The sequence below is a fragment of the Scylla paramamosain genome, chromosome 3, assembly GCF_035594125.1.
Source record: "Scylla paramamosain isolate STU-SP2022 chromosome 3, ASM3559412v1, whole genome shotgun sequence".
In the NCBI taxonomy this organism is placed as follows: domain Eukaryota; kingdom Metazoa; phylum Arthropoda; class Malacostraca; order Decapoda; family Portunidae; genus Scylla; species Scylla paramamosain.
This window is the reverse complement of record NC_087153.1, coordinates 23,654,176-23,672,392: the sequence shown is the minus strand read 5'-3', so window position 1 is coordinate 23,672,392 and position 18,217 is coordinate 23,654,176. Positions and strand designations below refer to the sequence as shown.

At 39.0% G+C, this 18,217-nt stretch overlaps 1 protein-coding gene across 4 annotated transcripts in view; it reads left to right on the top strand.

The window, feature by feature from the left end:
• The window catches only part of LOC135093042 (vacuolar protein sorting-associated protein 54-like), a 351,426-nt gene that overhangs the window by 178,222 nt on the left and 154,987 nt on the right, over positions 1–18,217 (top strand). For all 4 annotated transcript variants that reach the window (XR_010263179.1, XM_063991923.1, XM_063991915.1 and 1 more), the window contains exons 18-19: positions 1,455–1,623; positions 11,954–12,145. Coding sequence is in view for 3 of the 4 variants with exons in the window: in XM_063991923.1 (XP_063847993.1) it covers positions 1,455–1,623; positions 11,954–12,145 (361 nt within the window). In the remaining variant the exon portion in view is untranslated. The remainder of the gene's footprint in view (positions 1–1,454; positions 1,624–11,953; positions 12,146–18,217) is intronic.

Here is an 18,217-nt window from a genome sequence, read left to right as displayed (position 1 = left end):
GAGTCTTGGTCTTCCTCTTTTAGAGATTTTGGTGAAACTTTTGCTGTTGCCTTGGACATATCAAAAGCCTTTGATAGAGTCTGGCACAAAGCTTTGATTTCCAAACTACCCTCCTACGGTTTCTATCCTTCTCTCTGTAACTTCATCTCAAGTTTCCTTTCTGACCGTTCTATTGCTGCTGTGGTAGACGGTCACTGTTCTTCTCCTAAATCTATTAACAGTGGTGTTCCTCAGGGTTCTGTCCTGTCACCCACTCTCTTCTTATTATTCATTAATGATCTTCTAAACCAAACTTCTTGTCCTATCCACTCCTACGCTGATGATACCACCCTGCACTTTTCCACGTCTTTTCATAGACGTCCAACCCTTCAGGAGGTAAACATATCATGCAGGGAAGCCACAGAATGCCTGACTTCTGATCTTTCTAAAATTTCTGATTGGGGCAGAGCAAACTTGGTATTGTTCAATGCCTCAAAAACTCAATTCCTCCATCTATCAACTCGACACAACCTTCCAGACAACTATCCCCTCTTCTTCAATGACACTCAACTGTCCCCCTCTTCTACACTGAACATCCTCGGTCTGTCCTTTACTTATAATCTGAACTGGAAACTTCACATCTCATCTCTAGCTAAAACAGCTTCTATGAAGTTAGGTGTTCTGAGACGTCTCCGCCAGTTTTTCTCATCCCCCCAGCTGCTAACTCTGTACAAGGGCCTTATCCGTCCATGTATGGAGTATGCTTCACATGTCTGGGGGGATTCCACTCATACTGCTCTTCTAGACAGGGTGGAATCAAAAGCTTTTCGTCTCATCAACTCCTCTCCTCTAACTGACTGTCTTCAGCCTCTCTCTCACTGCCGCAATGTTGCATATCTAGCTGTCTTCTACAGCTATTTTCATGCTAACTGCTCTTCTGATCTTGCTAACTGCATGCCTCCCCTCCTTCCGTGGCCTCGCTGCACAAGACTTTCTTCTTTCTCTCACCCCTATTCTGTCCACCTCTCTAACGCAAGAGTTAACCAGTATTCTCAATCATTCATCCCTTTCTCTGGTAAACTCTGGAACTCCTTGCCTGCTTCTGTATTTCCACCTTCCTATGACTTGAATTCCTTCAAGAGGGAGGTTTCAAGACACTTATCCACCAATTTTTGACCACTGCTTTGACCCTTTTATGGGACTGGCATTTCAGTGGGCATTTTTTTTTTATTAGATTTTTGTTGCCCTTGGCCAGTATCCTTCCTACATAAAAAAAAAAATATATATACTCGTGTATATATATATATATATATATATATATATATATATATATATATATATATATATATATATATATATATATATATATATATATATATATATATATATAATATATATATAATAATAACAACTTGTCTTCTTTAGTATTCTGATGCTGAAGCATTGGTTATCCTTGAATTTTCTCTGCCTTGCAGGCTGCTCATTGAGGCTGGTGCTGTGGCTCTTGGACTGAAGACTATTACTACACGTAACCTTGCCTTGGCGTGGCGCTCCTTGCAGCTGCTCCTCACCCTTATGCCTCGCCTCAATGCCCATTTCTCTACCCTACTTAAGCCATCCATTGTAGAGAAGAACATCGAACAGGTAAGATTATGGGAGATGACAGCTTTTTAATTGCATTTTCTTTGTATGGTTTTGATTTTCCATTTTCCATTTGCAAAAGTTTAAGATATGTGAAATTTATGAGAGGAAAAGGAAATATAGTAAATTCTTCATACAAGAAACTATGATACAGTGAATAACAGATGTACAAGGCTTTTAGGCATTATGAAGAATCCTTGTATAAGATAAACAGTAGATCATTGAGTGGAGTGCAGCAGAAAGTTGCTAAACTTTGTTGTTAACCTAATCAGAAGTTTACAGAACACCCGTCCTCCTGCATTGGCTGTGTTTGTGATTCTAGATTGTTGCAATACAAGAAAAATAGATTAAGATGCTTGAAAATAGCAGTAGAAGATAGCAAGGGATGCAACATTACAGTGAAAAGAGAGACAGACTGAAGACAATCAGTTAGATGAGAGGAATTGATTAGATGACAGGCTCTTCATTCCACCCTGTTCAGAAGAGCAATATGAGTGAACCCACTTCCATACATGTCAAGTGTACTGAAGTGTATTCCATACATGAGCAGCTAAGGGCCCTTGTACAAAGTTAGCAGCTGGGGGGATAAGATAAAACTGGTGGAGACAACTCAGAACACCTAACTTTATAGAAGCTGTTTTGGCTAGAGATAAGATGTGAAATTTCCAGTTTAGATTCTTAGTAAAGGACAGACTGAGGATATTCAATCTGGAAGAGTGGGACAGTTCAGTGTCATTGAAGAGATAGTTATCTGGAAGATTGTGTTAAGTTGATAGGTGGAGGAATTTAGAATTGAAGGCATTGAACAACACTAAGTTTTAGAAAGGTCAGAAGTCAGGTGTTCTATGGCCTCCCTGTGTGATCTGTTTAATTCCTGAAGGTTGCCAAAAGTGCTCTCATTTTCACACCTCACCCTGCTGAATTAAATCAAATGTCAGTGAGGCCAAAGAAGGAAACAGAGAAGAGAGATTGTATAGCAGTAGTGTTTCAGTGTCAATGCTGGTGCCACACTGCCACTGCCACTCCCCAGTCTATGGCAAGTTTTCATTAGTCTGCATCATTCATCAGTTTAGAAGGAGATGGACCGACTTATTGACTGTATATTGTTATACAGGACAGTCTAGAGGCTAGCATGAAAGAAGAAAGAAGGACAGAAAGAAGGAATAGAGAGAAGAAAGAGAGGCAAGAGGAAAGGAGTGAAATGATGAGTCATACCTGCCTCACTGTAATACATTGAATTTTATACATAAAATGTGGGCCACTCACCCAGCATTAATCATCCTAAATTTTTCCCTACTTCCCCTCATTACCAAGAACTAAATTTAATAATAAAAGAAAAAGATAGTTGTACTTTATTATTAAAGAATTAAATCTCATCCAGCCCCTTTAATAAGCACATAATTTTTATAAACATAATATTCTTTTTAGAGTGTAGTAGTTGAGTGTGGCAGAGTGGGGCCAAGTGTCTCATCCCCCCTCTGTTCTCCTCCCCCCTCCCTTCCTAATATCTTGTGCCTTACTGTAGTGTGGGAAGATTCTCTCTTTCTCTCTCTTCTTTTTGTCTCCATGCAGGGTTGAGTTCAGTAGTGTTCTGTTAACATGAAAGCTTATCATTGGGAGAATGAATTTGGGGCATAAGGCAGTAGTGCTTGGATAAATCCTAGTTGGGCAGCTCTCAGGGTACATTATCGGTGACAGCCCATGCCTGTGGCTAACCCATGGCTGCTCTCTCTCCATATTAGAAGGACGTAACTTGTCCTTGACGCTGCTCAGAGCACTGCTGGGCTTTTTTTCTTTGTGTGTCTTAACATCCTGTGTGTGGGGAGTAGGCCCTGGCCCATCCCCCCTCTGCCTTTGGTGGAGTCCCTGTATCTGAGCATTATTGTTCCTTAAATGCTACTGGCCTTGTTGTTTGTTAGTGTCTCTGTCTTAGCCAGAAGACCAGTCTGCGTTGCAGTCTGGGTTCGGCTAACTGCATTCTCTCCAGGCTCGCCAGTTTTAAGGGGGGTTCTCCTGTTGGAGACTAGTTGAGTTTGGACCAGAGGGCTATAATATTCTGTAGGATAGTGGGTGGACTGCTTGTAGGAGGTAGGCCATGGGGTATTATAGTCTTGTGTCTGTGCCATCATTCCTATCTGTTTCACCCTCACATGTGGCTTGGTGAGTTCTTTCTCAGCTAGTGTGAGAAGTTGGTGTTGTACTTTGTATTTTATCCCTGTAGGATGAAACAGGGTGGCTTATAGGTGTGTGTAACCAGCGAAAGGGCCTGGGTTGGTGTAGTATTTGCTCCACACTGGCTGCAAAGGTGGTAGTCTAGGGAGAAGCTGATCCAAGGTAGTGGCAGCTATTAGAGGAGCTGAATCTGGTCATAACAATATACACTTATCCCCCAGCTATAGCGGGTTTTGCTAACGCGGTTTAAAGCTATCACGGGAACAATAAAAAACACATTAAATGGGCTAACGCGAATCCTAGTGGAGCTATCGCGGCCCATGAGTCGTTATATGTCCAGGATGTTCACGTGACAGCTACGTCATATTTCTTGGCCAGATTCGCTTGCTAATTGGCTGAATTTGACTGACATATTAGGCCGTGATTGGCTTGCACACTCCCGCTTCCTTATCCAGCCACTCTCCCGCTCCCCCATCCCTCTAGTCCCTCCCGCCACAGTTGACTAAGTGGCACGTGCCGTGGTGAATCTCAAGGTCACGCGTGTGTATCTCGGGACAATGGCCTCTACTCCCCCTCCTGGCCACCCAGGGAGATCGCTACCACCCAACCCGACCCAGCGAAAGGCAACAGCGGCGCCTGGGAAAGAAATCAAGAAGAGGAAGAACCTTACATATGCTGTGAAATATGAGATAGTGAAATTGATCGAGAGTGGACAAAGTAAAAGTTCAGTGGGCGCTAAGTTCGGCATCAATGAGTCTACAGTGAGAGGTATTTACCTTAAGAAGGACCACATTAAGGCACATATGAACCTCACTAGTGATAGTGCTAGACATAATGCTGTGCGAAGCTCAAATCATGTCCTCCTCAAGTCTGATCTATAAATCATGGTGAGATGAGGGGAAAAAAAAGGTGCCAATATGTTGAATTGTGTTGCTACTCTGGCGGGCCACGAACAATTTTTTTTTTTCCTATGTATTCTTAACAATGGCTATCGCGTTTTTAGCTATCACGGCGATGTTAAGGGACCAATTTCTCGCGATAGCTGGGGGTTGAGTGTATACCATTTTTGCCAGTATATTAGATGTACCTCTGCATGAGACGCATCCTTTTTTGTAGAAAAAAAATTTGTTGCATCATAAAGTCATTGAAAAAAATAGTTGTGTGTGTGTGTGTGTGTGTGTGTGTGTGTGTGTGTGTGTATTTACCTAGTTATATAGTACAGGGTTCAAGCAGGGCTCATAGTGTCCCATCTGCATATCTATATTCATCCAGAATTTCCTTAAATTTATGCACGTTTGTTGCTGTAGCAACCTCTTCATTTAGACCATTCCAGATATCCACATTTCTTTGTGGAAAACTGTACTTCTTGATGTTCCCCCCTCAAACATTGACTCTTCCTGATCCTTGAGTGCCCTCTTGTCTGTCCAACTTTATCTTCTTCCAGCAGCACCAGATCCTGCTTGTCTATCTTCTCAATGTGGTTAACTATTTTATACATCATTATTAGATCTCCTCTTTCCCTTCTAACTTGCAAGGTTTGCAGTTCCGTTTCCTTCAAACTCTCTTTGTACATTAGGTCTTTCAGCTCGGGGACCATCCTTGTAGCTGCCCTCTGAATTCTTTCCAACTTCTTTATATCTTTTCATATGCAGAGACCACACCACTGCTGCATATTCCAGCTTGGGACATAGCATAGTGGCTATAATCTTTTCATGATAGTCTTATCCGTGTAATGAAATGCCACCCTAATATTTGTTAACATCCTGTACGTCAAGCCAAATATCTCACATGTATGCTCTTCTGGGGTCAGGGTATCTTGAAAAACCACTCCCAGGTCTTTCTCCTCCTTGCTCTTCATTATTACTTCCTCCCCCATTTTATAGTCCCATGCAGGTCTTTTACTCTTTCCCAGTTCCATCACATGGCATTTCTTAGCATTGAATTCCAATTTCTGCTTCTTGCTCCACCCATAAATCTTGTCAATATCTCTGCAACTCTTTATTACTTTTAACAATTTTGTATCATCAGCAAACAAATTAATACAACTGGTCAAACCCTCCTGCATATCATTGATGTATATTTGGAACACAATGGGTTCTAGCATTGATCTCTTTGGTACTCTGCTTGTTACCTTACTCCAACTTGAACCGGTGTCCCTGATCACAGTTTTCCTTTCTCTATCCTTTAAGTAGTCTCTCATCCATTTTAGCATTGTCCCTCTCAGTCTTCCTATTTATATGTTCCATCTTCCACAGTAGTCTATTATGTGGAACTTTATCAAAAGCTTTTTTTGATATCCAAGTACATTGCATCTACCCACCCATCTCTGTTTTGTTTAGGATGAGCAGAATTAAAACTGGAAAGATTGCATAATTTCCATCTCTGAGTGCACTTCTGGAAGATGAAAATTTCCTCTCATCAAAATCCTAGACATTATTGAGGAATATATATATCCAAAGTAATTACAGAGTTTGATCATTACATTCCTGAAAATGTACTTAAATACAGTTGGATAAGAAACCTCTTCACCACTGAAGCAGAAAACCTGCATGATGAAATTACAAGCATTAGCAAGCTATAGGAGCAGCTTGTTAAGATCTAGAATGACAAAACACTTCATTACAATTTCAAAAGGCAAAAGGAATCATTGAGCTCATTTTGGATCATAGTTTACAAAGAAAAGCCCATTCTTGCAGGTGAAGCCCTGAAAGTACTCCTTCCCTTTGTTACAACTTTCTTGTGTTAGGCAGGAATTTCAGCCTTCACAGTCGTGAAGACAAAATACAGAAACTATATGCAACTAGAGAATGACCTAGGATGCAGTCAATCTTCAAAATAACCCAGATTTGAGGAATTGATCAAAACAATGCAGTGTCAAGGTTTTCATAGTATTACAGTACCCTCTCAAGTTTTGTGGTTGCTTTCTTCCAAAGGCATAGTGCTAACCTCAAGGATCACAAAACTTGTATATTGAAAACACTGAAAAACACTTATTTATTCCAGCTGTATGGCCTATATAGAACTGTGTGAGTGTATTATTTTGTCCTACATCCAGTGTGATGCAGTGGTGCAGCACTGCCACATCTGTGTCAGTGTATGTATTTTGTCTTCACATTTGGCATGATGCAGTAGTGTGGCTGTGCAGTGCTGCCACATACAGAATTGTGTGAGTGTGTGCTTTGTCCCCACATCCAGTGTGACACAGTGGTATGGTGGTGCAGTACCACCACCTCTACACTCTATTTGAGAACCTTAGAAACATATGCCCCTCCTACAAGATGGAGACATGTCAGACCCTGGGTTCATCTCTATTGGGTGAGAGCTTCCCAGGCCATGGTGTAAAGTCTACCCTGAGTTTGGTGACTCCAAGACAGTCTTCCAGATGCTAATAATAATCCCCTACTTGAGTCCCCACCAATTTGAAATCTCTTTCTCTCTCTCTCTCTCTCTCTCTCTCTCTCTCTCTCTCTCTCTCTCTCTCTCTCTCTCTCTCTCTCTCTCTCTCTCTCTCTCTCTCTCTCTCTCTCTCTCTCTCTCTCTCTCTCTCTCTCTCTCTCTCTCTCTCTCTCACACACACACACACACACACACACACACACACACACACACACACACACACACATTTTTGGATGAATATGGCAGAAGGTGCCACCCCAAGAGAAAGAGCTTCATATGAAAGTTTTACTGGAGAAGAAAGAGAACTAAATTATAGACTGCAGTGTAGAAAAATTTTGCATATGCAAGAAATAATGGACAAGTTATTGGAGAGAATAAAGACATTGGAGGCACACCAGAAGGAGACTGGTAAGGAGTTGGTGACTATTACAGCAAAGCTGATTGAGATGGAGGATAAAAATAAGAAGTTAAAGGTAGAAAATGACTGCTTAAAGAAACAAATAAAGGAAAAAGTAGAAACTGTTCAGAAAGGAAATGAGGAAATGAAGGCAAATGTAAAGGATGTGGAAATGAGGCAAAATAAATGGTCAAATGAACATGTATTTGAAGAAGAATCACTAAAAGAAAATAATAGAACAACAAGAAAAAGAGAAAAAAAAAAATTGAGACAAAAAGTGGTAAATGTTATCAAAGAAGAGAAAAAATTAGTGAGAGACACTAGAAAAATATAAACAAGTAATTGTATTTGGTTTAAAGGAAGAGAAAATAGTAAGCAGAATTCAAAGAGAGGAAAAGGAAAAGAAAGTGATGGGTGAAGACAGTCAGGTAGTAAAGCAAGTGGAAGAGTTCCAAAGAATTGGGAAATATGAAGAAGAAAAATGAGACCCATAATAATAATAAGGTTTGCAATGCAGGTACAAGCAGAAGAGGTAATTAAGGATCTTGGAGGTTGCCTGGAGCTTAAGAATATAAGAATGTATGGATAAACAGGGATATGAATGAGACTGAAAGGTTGAAGCAAAAGGAGCTGGTAAATGAGGCAAAATAACTTAGATTTGAAGAAGGCTTTCGACAAAGTACCACACCAAAGATTGCTATGGAAGATAAAAATTATGGAAGAATTGAAGGAAGACTGCTGGAGTGGATGGAGGGTTATCTGGATGATAGAGAGATGAGAACTGTAATACAAGACCAAAATTCATTTTAGCTGAAAGTAACTAGTGGTGTCCCACAGAGGTCAATGTTGGGACTGATAATGTTTGTGATATACGTAAATGACATGAATGAAGAAATAGATAGCTATATGAACTTATTTGAATGATGATGATAAGCTGATGAGAAAGGTGGAAAATGTAAATGACGGTATGGTACTGCAAGATGATTCACATAAGATAAATAGTTGGAGTAAATCTTGGCAAATGGAATTCAATTTAAGTAAATGTAAAGTAATGGAGTTTGGTAAGAGTAAGAAAAGAATACATTATCATTATGAGATGGATGGTGTGAAATTAAAGAAGTCAAAAGAGGAAGTGGATTTGGGAGTAACAGTTATTGAAAATTTGACTCTGGACAGACACATTGATAAAATGACTGGAGAGACAACGAATTTGCTAAAAAGAGTAAAAGTGGCTTTCTCATATTTGGATGAAGGAATAATAAAAAAAGTTATTGATTTCCATGATAAGATCAAGATTGGAATATACAGCAGTGGTGTGGTCTCCTCATAGAGGAATATTGTAAGATTAGAAAGAGTACAAAGAGCAGTCACCAAGGTAGTTCTGGAGTTGAGCAAGTCAACCTATGAAGAGATTAAAATTGTTGGAAATTCCTACCCTTGAAAATAGGAGAGAGAGAGGGGATTTAATAAACATCTATAGAATAATAAATGGTTTGAAAAATGTGAACAAAAAATGTTTTATAGATCTAGACACACAGAGTACAAGGGGGCACAGTAAGAAGCTGAAGAAAGTTAACTGTAAAAGAGACATCAAGAAGTATAGTTTTCCTTTTAGAAGTGTTAACAAATGGAATGAACTCAGTGAAGACATTGTTAGTGTCATAACTGTCCATGCTTTTAAGACCAAACTGGATAGATATAGAGACGGGATGCTATAAGATTACTCCTCTCCCATAAACCACAGCTAGGTAAATACATCAACAACAACTTAACAGCAAAAAAGAAGAAATAAAAAATACACTGTGATCTTGAATATTCCTAGCCTAACCTGGCTTACCCTGCCCTGCCCTGTCCAGTGTTGCCATTTCTTGTTACACAGTTTCCTGCTTGAATTCATTGTGTATATTCTGTTGATGTATAATACGTTCTTCCAGCGTGCCATTTTATAATGAAATCAATAATGCTCCACGATATAATTGGCAAAACTTATTTTAAGCAATACAGTTTATGGATAAACTGATGTGGCAATAGTATTCCTGCCACCACACCACATCACTTGAAGGTTTTGGTCTGGCTGGTGGTGGTGTAACTCCTGAAGTTGCTTTCATCCCCTCAGGTCAACATTTGTATGTTTGAATTCAGATGAGTCACTGGGGTTGTGGAGTGACTCATTTCATTCTCTTCTTCAAGAAATGTACTTGATTTACTTTTGCGCACAAGTTGTAAGACACTTAGTTTAGCTGATGAAATGATCACTTTATTTCTACCAAAGAAAAATGCATGATGTGTTATTAAAGAAACAATGAGGCAATGTAGAGTGCATACTTTTACTGAATATCCTAAGCCAATGAGAGGCAAGAACAGAGATATCTCACCCTGCAGGGGTGTGTGTTTTGTCCTCACATCCAGTGTGATGCAGCAGTGTGGAGATGTGGTGCTGTGTGACAGATGTGATAGTTCCATAGTAGTATGACACCTCTCATTTGTTTATGTGTTTTCACAATGCAGCAGTGCCATTCTGTATAGTGTAACACTGGTGTGTAAGCCAGTGTGACTGCTGTTGTGGCAAACAAGTGGTTTATCCATATAAGTGATCTGTGTGTTTAGATGTGAGCTCTACATGGAAATATGCATGTAGTAAATAGCACATTTGTGTTCGTTTTTACTACTTGTGATGCCACTGATAGGAAGATGTGACCCATATGCAATGAAAATGTAAAACTTGATTATTGCAAAACTTAGATACTCATAATATGAAACTCGGAAGGGTACTGTATTGCATGTCAAGTAAGCTAGTATGAATAATTTTGCATTTCTATATTAGTATATCATAGCATAATTATATATTTAATTTTATATGAGGAACTTTGTTTTTTTTTCTTTAATTCTTCTGTACTATTTTATATCTCCTGGATCATTTTTATATCAATGTACTATTGCATTAATAAAATCCCTTGCATTTAATTTTAGTTTCTATCACACATTTTTAGAAGCACAATTAATTTAAGATTTAACTAAACAAAATGTTTATGAGGGTATAGGTCACCATGATGAATCTAGACAGGATTTTAGGTCACTGCTGGAAAAGATTAAGAACCACATAACTAGATAGAGAGGATCTGTGATTGTGGAACGTAATGGATACAATGAGACATGAAAAAAAGATGAAGAGGACCACTTGTAAAAGAAAACATCAAGAAGCACAGTCTTCTTCATAGAAGCATAGTAACCTGAAGTAATCTAGATGAGTGGTCTTAGACGGAGATCAGAGCTAATTAAAACTCCAAATTTTTTTCAGTCTAAGAAGTTACCAGAACTTCATTCTTTATTTTATACCTACTGTGTAGCTTTCTTCTACACACTAAGTACTTTACAGATTGATATTAAACTGCATTTACCATTCCTTCATTCATTCATCATATACAAATCTGCCTGCAAGGCATCCGAATCTGACATAATTAATCTACCTATTTTCGTATCATCCAAAAATTTACTAGCATTGCTACTAATCCCACTATCTTGACCATTGATATATACTGAAAATAATAATAGCCCAAAATTTGATCCCTGTGGCACCCCTCTAATTACTGGACCCACTCAGATTTAAAGCCATTTGTTACAATTTTCTGTTGCCTGTTGCCTAACCATGACCTTATCTAGTCTAACACTTTCCCATCTATCCCATGTGCCCTAACCTTTCTCAAGAGCCTTTGATGGTGTACTTTGCCAAATGCCTTACAGGTATAGGATGTCATAACTATCCCCATTATATACCACCTCGTAAACTTTACTATAAAACTCAACAAGTTTGTAAGGCCAGATTTCCTTTTTTTTTTTTTTTTTTTTTTTTTTTTTTTTTTTTTTTTTTTTTTTTGAAGCCATGATGTGACTGATGTATCACATTATGCATACCTAAATCATCCCTAATGTTCCTTGCGATTAATGACTCCATTATTTTATCTACAAATGAAGTTAAGCTTACAAGTTAAAGTTATATCTCCTTTCTTAAAGATGGGCATTACAATTTGCTTGCCTCCACATTATCAGTATGCCTCCAGAATCTAGCAATTTCCTGAAGATAGTAACTAGTGGTTCACTAATAAAATTTTTGCATTCTTATAGTGCTCTGGGATATATTTTCCCTGGTCCTGGAGACTGACTTTTCAGTCTATATATCTCTTGCTCCACTATCTCCTTAGTTATGGAAATACCTATCAGCTTCTCATTCTCTTCTGGTCTAAAAAATTTTTTTCACTATCTGGCATTTCCTGCATATTTTCCACATAGGATAACATGAGTATAGCTCCTTTCCTCCATGTAACCGAGTAAACACTAACATTTTTTCTCTTCATCCCTCTTTCACCATAGGTAACAAGAGACTACAAACTGCATTGTGAGGCCATTGAAGAAAAGATTGTAGGTGTGATGAGTGACACATTGGAGCGGCAGCTGTCCACATGGGAGGCACGTTCCCCTGTCCCTTCACCCTCATTTAGTGGCATCCTCAAGGCACTGACCAAGCTGCATGAAGCTGTCTCAGATGTTCTCCCACCCCAGCAGGTACATATAATCCTTTTTTTTTTCTTTGTTATGGTAGTGTAAGGAAGAATTGTTTTTCCTTTCTTTTAGTTTTTTTTTTCTCTCTCTTCTTTTTTCTTTAATGTTGATGGATTTGTGATAGAATATTATATTAATTATAAAAATTAAGTATATGCACAGTATATGCACTAAGTATGTACATGATATTTCATATCACATCAGTATTTGGTTATACTCATAATCTGTGAATTTTAGATTAGAAAAAAACACATTGTCTGCATACAAATGGCTATAATTTTGTTATTTGAGAACATAAGAAAATAAGGGAAACTGCAAGAAACCACCAGGCCTGCACCTGGCAGTTCTTGCATGAAACACATCAACCTGTTTCTACCTATCATCCCCATCCATGAATTTATTGAATCATGTTTTAAAGCTTCCTAATGATTTGGAACTAATAACTTGATTACTGAGTCTATTCCATTCATCTACCACTTTATTTGAGAACCATTTCCTTCCTATTTCTATTTAAAATCTAATTTAATTTCTTGTCCTATCTTGATTACTGACCCTGAGGATATTGCTTATGTCATCCTTGTTACATCCCCTTTACCATTGAAAGACTTCTTATCAGATCCCCTCATAATCTACACCTCTCTAGGGAATGTAAATTTAAAAGCTTAATTTCCTTTCATAAGGAATATATTTTATCCTTGTTATATTTTTATTCATTCTCGTTTGTACTGATTTTAACAGGTCTATATCCTTCCTGTAATATGAAGACCAAGAATGCACAGTATAATCTAGATGAGGTCTGACCACTACCAAATATAACTAATAATATTACTTTCTACTTTTAACACTCCAGAAGAATCAGGATACCTGATTTGCTTTATTGTTGGCCTTTATTCATTGTTTTTTTTTAATGACAGAGATCAGAGATAACTAACTCTAGATCTTTTTTGTTCTCAGATCTTACCAGAGCCACATTCTTTAATGTGTAGCTATTGTGTGAACTTCTACCTATGTTAGATAATCTACATTTGCTAATATTAAATCACATTTAACATCTAAGAATGTCTCCTTTTGTTCATTCTATCTGTTTGCTGGGTGACTGTGTCAAAATCTTACCTGATTAATTTCCTTATCTCTCTGTCATCTAAAAATTTACTAACATCACTAGTAATCCCTTTGAACGGAATTACTGCTTAAAGAGAAGCTAGATATTGTGGGATTACTAGAAATGAAGACAGATAACTCACTGGAAATTCACTAAATTAGTGATGGGAAATATAATGAATGGAAAAGAAGCAGAATATTAAAGAAAAGGACAGTGATGTTGCTCATAAGTAAGAGCAAGAAGTGAAGAATATGGAAATAGGAAAAGATATGGCAGAAATCCTAGAAGTTGAAATAAGGAGAAAAGGAGGAGGGAGAACAGATTTTGTGGTTGTTTTATGTACCAGCTAAGACAAAGACAAGGAGTGAAGATGATTGCAGTGAATTGTTGAAGAAGGATTTATATGGAGCAGGCCTCAACATAATTGTGATGGGGGATATTAATTGCAAAAGAACTGGTCCATGGAAGATTTTTTTGGGCATACAGAAATGCAAAGTGTTACAATTTGGTAAAAAGAGACATGAGTAACTATAAAAATGAAATATGACAAGATAAAATCATGGGAGAAAAGATTTTTGGATTTACATTTACAAACATCTTGTCACCTGAGAATCATCTAAACAAAGTTACAGGGGAGGTACATAATTTAATGAGAAGAATAAGAAGAGCATTCACTATTTAAATGAAGAGGTGATAACAAAAATTGATAGTGTCAATAAGCTGTTCAAGATTGGAACATGCAACATTTGTATGTTAACCCAATGAAAGAAGTACATAAGGAAGTTACAAAGAATATAGAGAGTAGCAACAAAAATGGCTTTAAACCTGTAGGATTTGTCATATAGAGAAAGGAATTTGTCCCAAAAGAAAGGTTAATAACTCTGAACTAATACCTACTTGAAAGGAGAGGTGGGAAAGGAGTGACTTAGTTGCAGTATTTAAAGCTATGAATAAAATGGAGAAATTGAATAAAGATTACCTATTTGAATGGGGCACAAAAGATACGACAGGTCTCATAAATAAATAAGAAATAATAGAAAGAAATAATATAGAAAGGATATCAAGAAATAAAGATTTCCACATAGACCAATATAAGTCTGGACTGGAATGCAGATGTGGTCCACACGAGAACTATTCGTAAATTCAAAGTAAGCTAAACAATAGTATATACGGAGATAAGACAGTACAAGCATACCTCTTTTCCTTGTTAAAAATAGATAAACACACACACACACACACACACACACACACACGGCGGCAGCAGCGGAGCTGACAGGACATGTTTCCTAATGCTCTGCATATAGAGGGAAAGAAAAACACAAATTGCTCACGGTGGAACAAGATATGTTATGAAGACGCAGAAATACCTAGGTGGGAAATAGGGAGAGGAGAAACAGTACACGAGTATAGTTATCCCGTCTCTAGGAAAGTTTCGTTGGTTTGTTTACATTGAACAAAAATGGGGGAGGGTGGCACCCCAAAAGAACGGGGATCCTTTGAAGGTTTTACTGGTGAAGAAAGAAAACTAAATTATAGACTGCAGTGTAGAAAAATTTTGTATATGGAAGAAATGATGGACAAGTTATTGGAGAAAATAAAGACATTGGAGGCACACCAGGAGACAGGTGAGGAGTTGGTGACTATTACAGCAAAGTTGATGGAGATGGAAGATAAAAATGAGAAGTTAAAGGTGGAAAATGACTGTTTAAAGAAACAAATAAAGGAAAAAGTAGAAATTCTTCAGGAAGAAAGTGAGTAAATGAAGACAAGGATTTTTTTTTTTTTTTTTTAAGTAGAAAGGACACTTGGGCAATAAAAATCCAATAAAAAAATGCCCACTGAATGCCAGTCCCATAAAAGGGTCAAAGCAGTGGTCAAAAATTGATGAACAAGTGTCTTGAAACCTCCCTCTTGAAGGAATTCAAGTCATAGGAAGGTGGAAATACAGAAGCAGGCAGGGAGTTCCAGAGTTTACCAGAGAAAGGAATGAATGATTGAGAGTACTATTTAACTCTTGCATTAGAGAGGTGGACAGAATAGGGGTGAGAGAAAGAAGAAAGTCTTGTGCAGCGAGGCCGTGGGAGGAGGGGAGGCATGCAGTTAGCAAGATCAGAAGAGCAGTTAGCATGAAAATAGTGGTAAAAGACAGCTAGAGATGCAACATTGCAGCAGTGAGAGAGAGGCTGAAGACAGTCTGTTAGAGGAGAGCAGTTGATGAGATGAAAAGCTTTTGATTCCACCCTGTCTAGAAGAGCAGTATGAGTGGAACCCCCAGACATGTGAAGCATACTCCATACATGGACGGATAAGGCCCTTGTACAGAGTTAGCAGCTGGGGGGATGAGAAAAACTGGTGGAGATGTCTCAGAATGCCTAACTTCATAGAAGCTGTTTTACCTAGAGATGAGATGTGAAGTTTCCAGTTCAGATTATAAGTAAAGGACAGACCAAGGATGTTCAGTGTAGAAGAGGGGGACAGTTGAGTGTCATTGAAGAAGATGGGATAGTTGTCTGGAAGGTTGTGTCAAGTTGATAGATGGAGGAATTGAGTTTTTGAGGCATTGAACAATACCAAGTTTGCTCTGCCCCAATCAGAAATTTTAGAAAGATCAGAAGTCAAGCATTCTGTGGCTTCCCTGCGTGAAATGTTTACCTCCTGAAGGGTTGGACGTCTATGAAAAGACGTGGAAAAGTGCAGGGTGGTATCATCAGCATAGGAGTGGATAGGATAAGAAGTTTGGTTTAGATCATTAATGAATAATAAGAAGAGAGTGGGTAACAGGGCAGAACCCTGAGTAACACCACTGTTAATAGATTTAGGAGAAGAACAGTGACCATCTACCACAGCAGCAATAGAACGGTCAGAAAGGAAACTTGAGATGAAGTTACAGAGAGAAGGAGAGAAGCCGTAGGAGGGTAGTTTGGAAATCAAAGCTTTGTTTCAGACTCTATTGAAAGCTTTTGATATGTCCAAGGCAACAGTAAAAGTTTCACCAAAATCTCTAAAAGAGGATGATCAAGACTCCGTAAGGAAAGCCAGAAGATCACCAGTAGAGCGGCCTTGACGGAACCCATACTGGCGATCAGATAGAAGGTTGTGAAGTGGTAAATGTTTAAGAATCTTTCTGTTGATGATAGATTCAAAAACTTTAGATAGGCAGAAAATTAAAGCAATAGGACGGTATTTTGAGGGATTAGAACAGTCACCCTTTTTAGGAACAGGTTGAATGTAGGCAAACTTCCCGCAAGAAGGAAAGGTAGATGTTGACAGACGGAGCTGAAAGAGTTTGACTAGGCAAGGTTCAAGCATGGAGGCACAGTTTCGGAGAACAATAGGAGGGACCCCATCAGGTCCATAAGCCTTCCGAGGGTTTAGGCCAGCGAGGGCATGGAAAACATCATTGCGAAGAATTTTAATAGGTGGCATGAAGTAGTCAGAGGGTGGAGGAGAGGGAGGAACAAGCCCAGAATCATCCAAGGTAGAGTTTTTAGCAAAGGTTTGAGTGAAGAGTTCAGCTTTAGAAATAGATGTGATAGCAGTGGTGCCATCTGGTTGAAACAGGAGGGAAAGAAGAAGAAACAAAGTTATTGGAGATATTTTTGGCTAGATGCCAGAAGTCACAAGGGGAGTTAGATCTTAAAAGGTTTTGACACTTTCTGTTTGTGAAGGAGTTTTTGGGTAGTTGGAGAACAGACTTGGCATGGTTCTGGGCAGAAATATAAAGTGCATGAGATTCTGGTGATGGAAGGCTTAAGTACCTTTTGTGGGCCACCTCTCTATCATGTATAGCACGAGAACAAGCTGTGTTAAACCAAGGTTTGGAAGGTTTAGGTCGAGAAAAAGAGTGAAGAATGTACACCTCCATGCCAGACACTATCACCTCTGTTATGTGCTCAGCACATAAAGATGGGTCTCTGACACAGAAGCAGTAGTCATTCCAAGGAAAATCAGCAAAATACCTCCTCAGATCCCCCCAACTAGCAGAGGCAAAACGCCAGAGGCACCTTCGCTTAAGAGGATCCTGAGGAGGGATTGGAGTGTTAGGACAAGATACAGATATGAGATTGTGATCAGAGGAGCCCAACGGAGAAGAAAGAGTGACAGCATAAGCAGAAGGATTGGAGGTCAGGAAAAGGTCAAGAATGTTGGGCGTATCTCCAAGACAGTCAGGAATATAAGTAGGGTGTTGCACCAATTGCTCTAGGTCATGGAGGATAGCAAAGTTGAAGGCTAGTTCACCAGGATGGTCAGTGAAGGGAGAGGAAAGCCAAAGCTGGTGGTGAACATTGAAGTCTCCAAGAATGGAGATCTCTGCAAAAGGGAAGAGTCAGAATGTACTCCACTTTGGAAGTTAAGTAGTCAAAGAATTTCTTATAGTCAGAGGAGTTAGGTGAGAGGTATACAGCACAGATAAATTTAGTTTGAGAGTGACTCTGTAGTCGTAGCCAGATGGTGGAAAACTCGGAAGATTCAAGAGCGTGGGCACGAGAGCAGGTTAAGTCACTGCGCACATAAACGCAGCATCCAGCTTTGGATCGAAAGTGAGGGTAGAGAAAGTAGGAGGGAACAGAAAAGGGGCTACTGTCAGTTGCCTCAGACACCTGAATTTCAGTGAGGAAAAGATGAGGTTTAGAAGAGGAGAGGTGGTGTTCTACAGATTGAAAATTAGATCTTAGACCGCGAATGTTACAGAAGTTAATGAAGAAAAGGTTGAGGCGGGTGTCAAGACACTTAGGGTCATCGACAGAAAGGTAGTCTGACCTGGGGACATTTATGGTCCCCTCCCCAGATGGGGACTCCGAGGCTGGTGTAGGAGTCGCCATTATGATTTTAAAATTTTTGAGTGAAGGGTGTGTGTGTTATTAGGTGTTTGTAGTTTTGTGTGGAGGAAGAGAGTTGTCTTTAGAGGACAGGCTGTGACTGCCCCCTTGTGTTGTGAGATGCAAAGGGAAATGTTTAATGAGGTCAGAGCT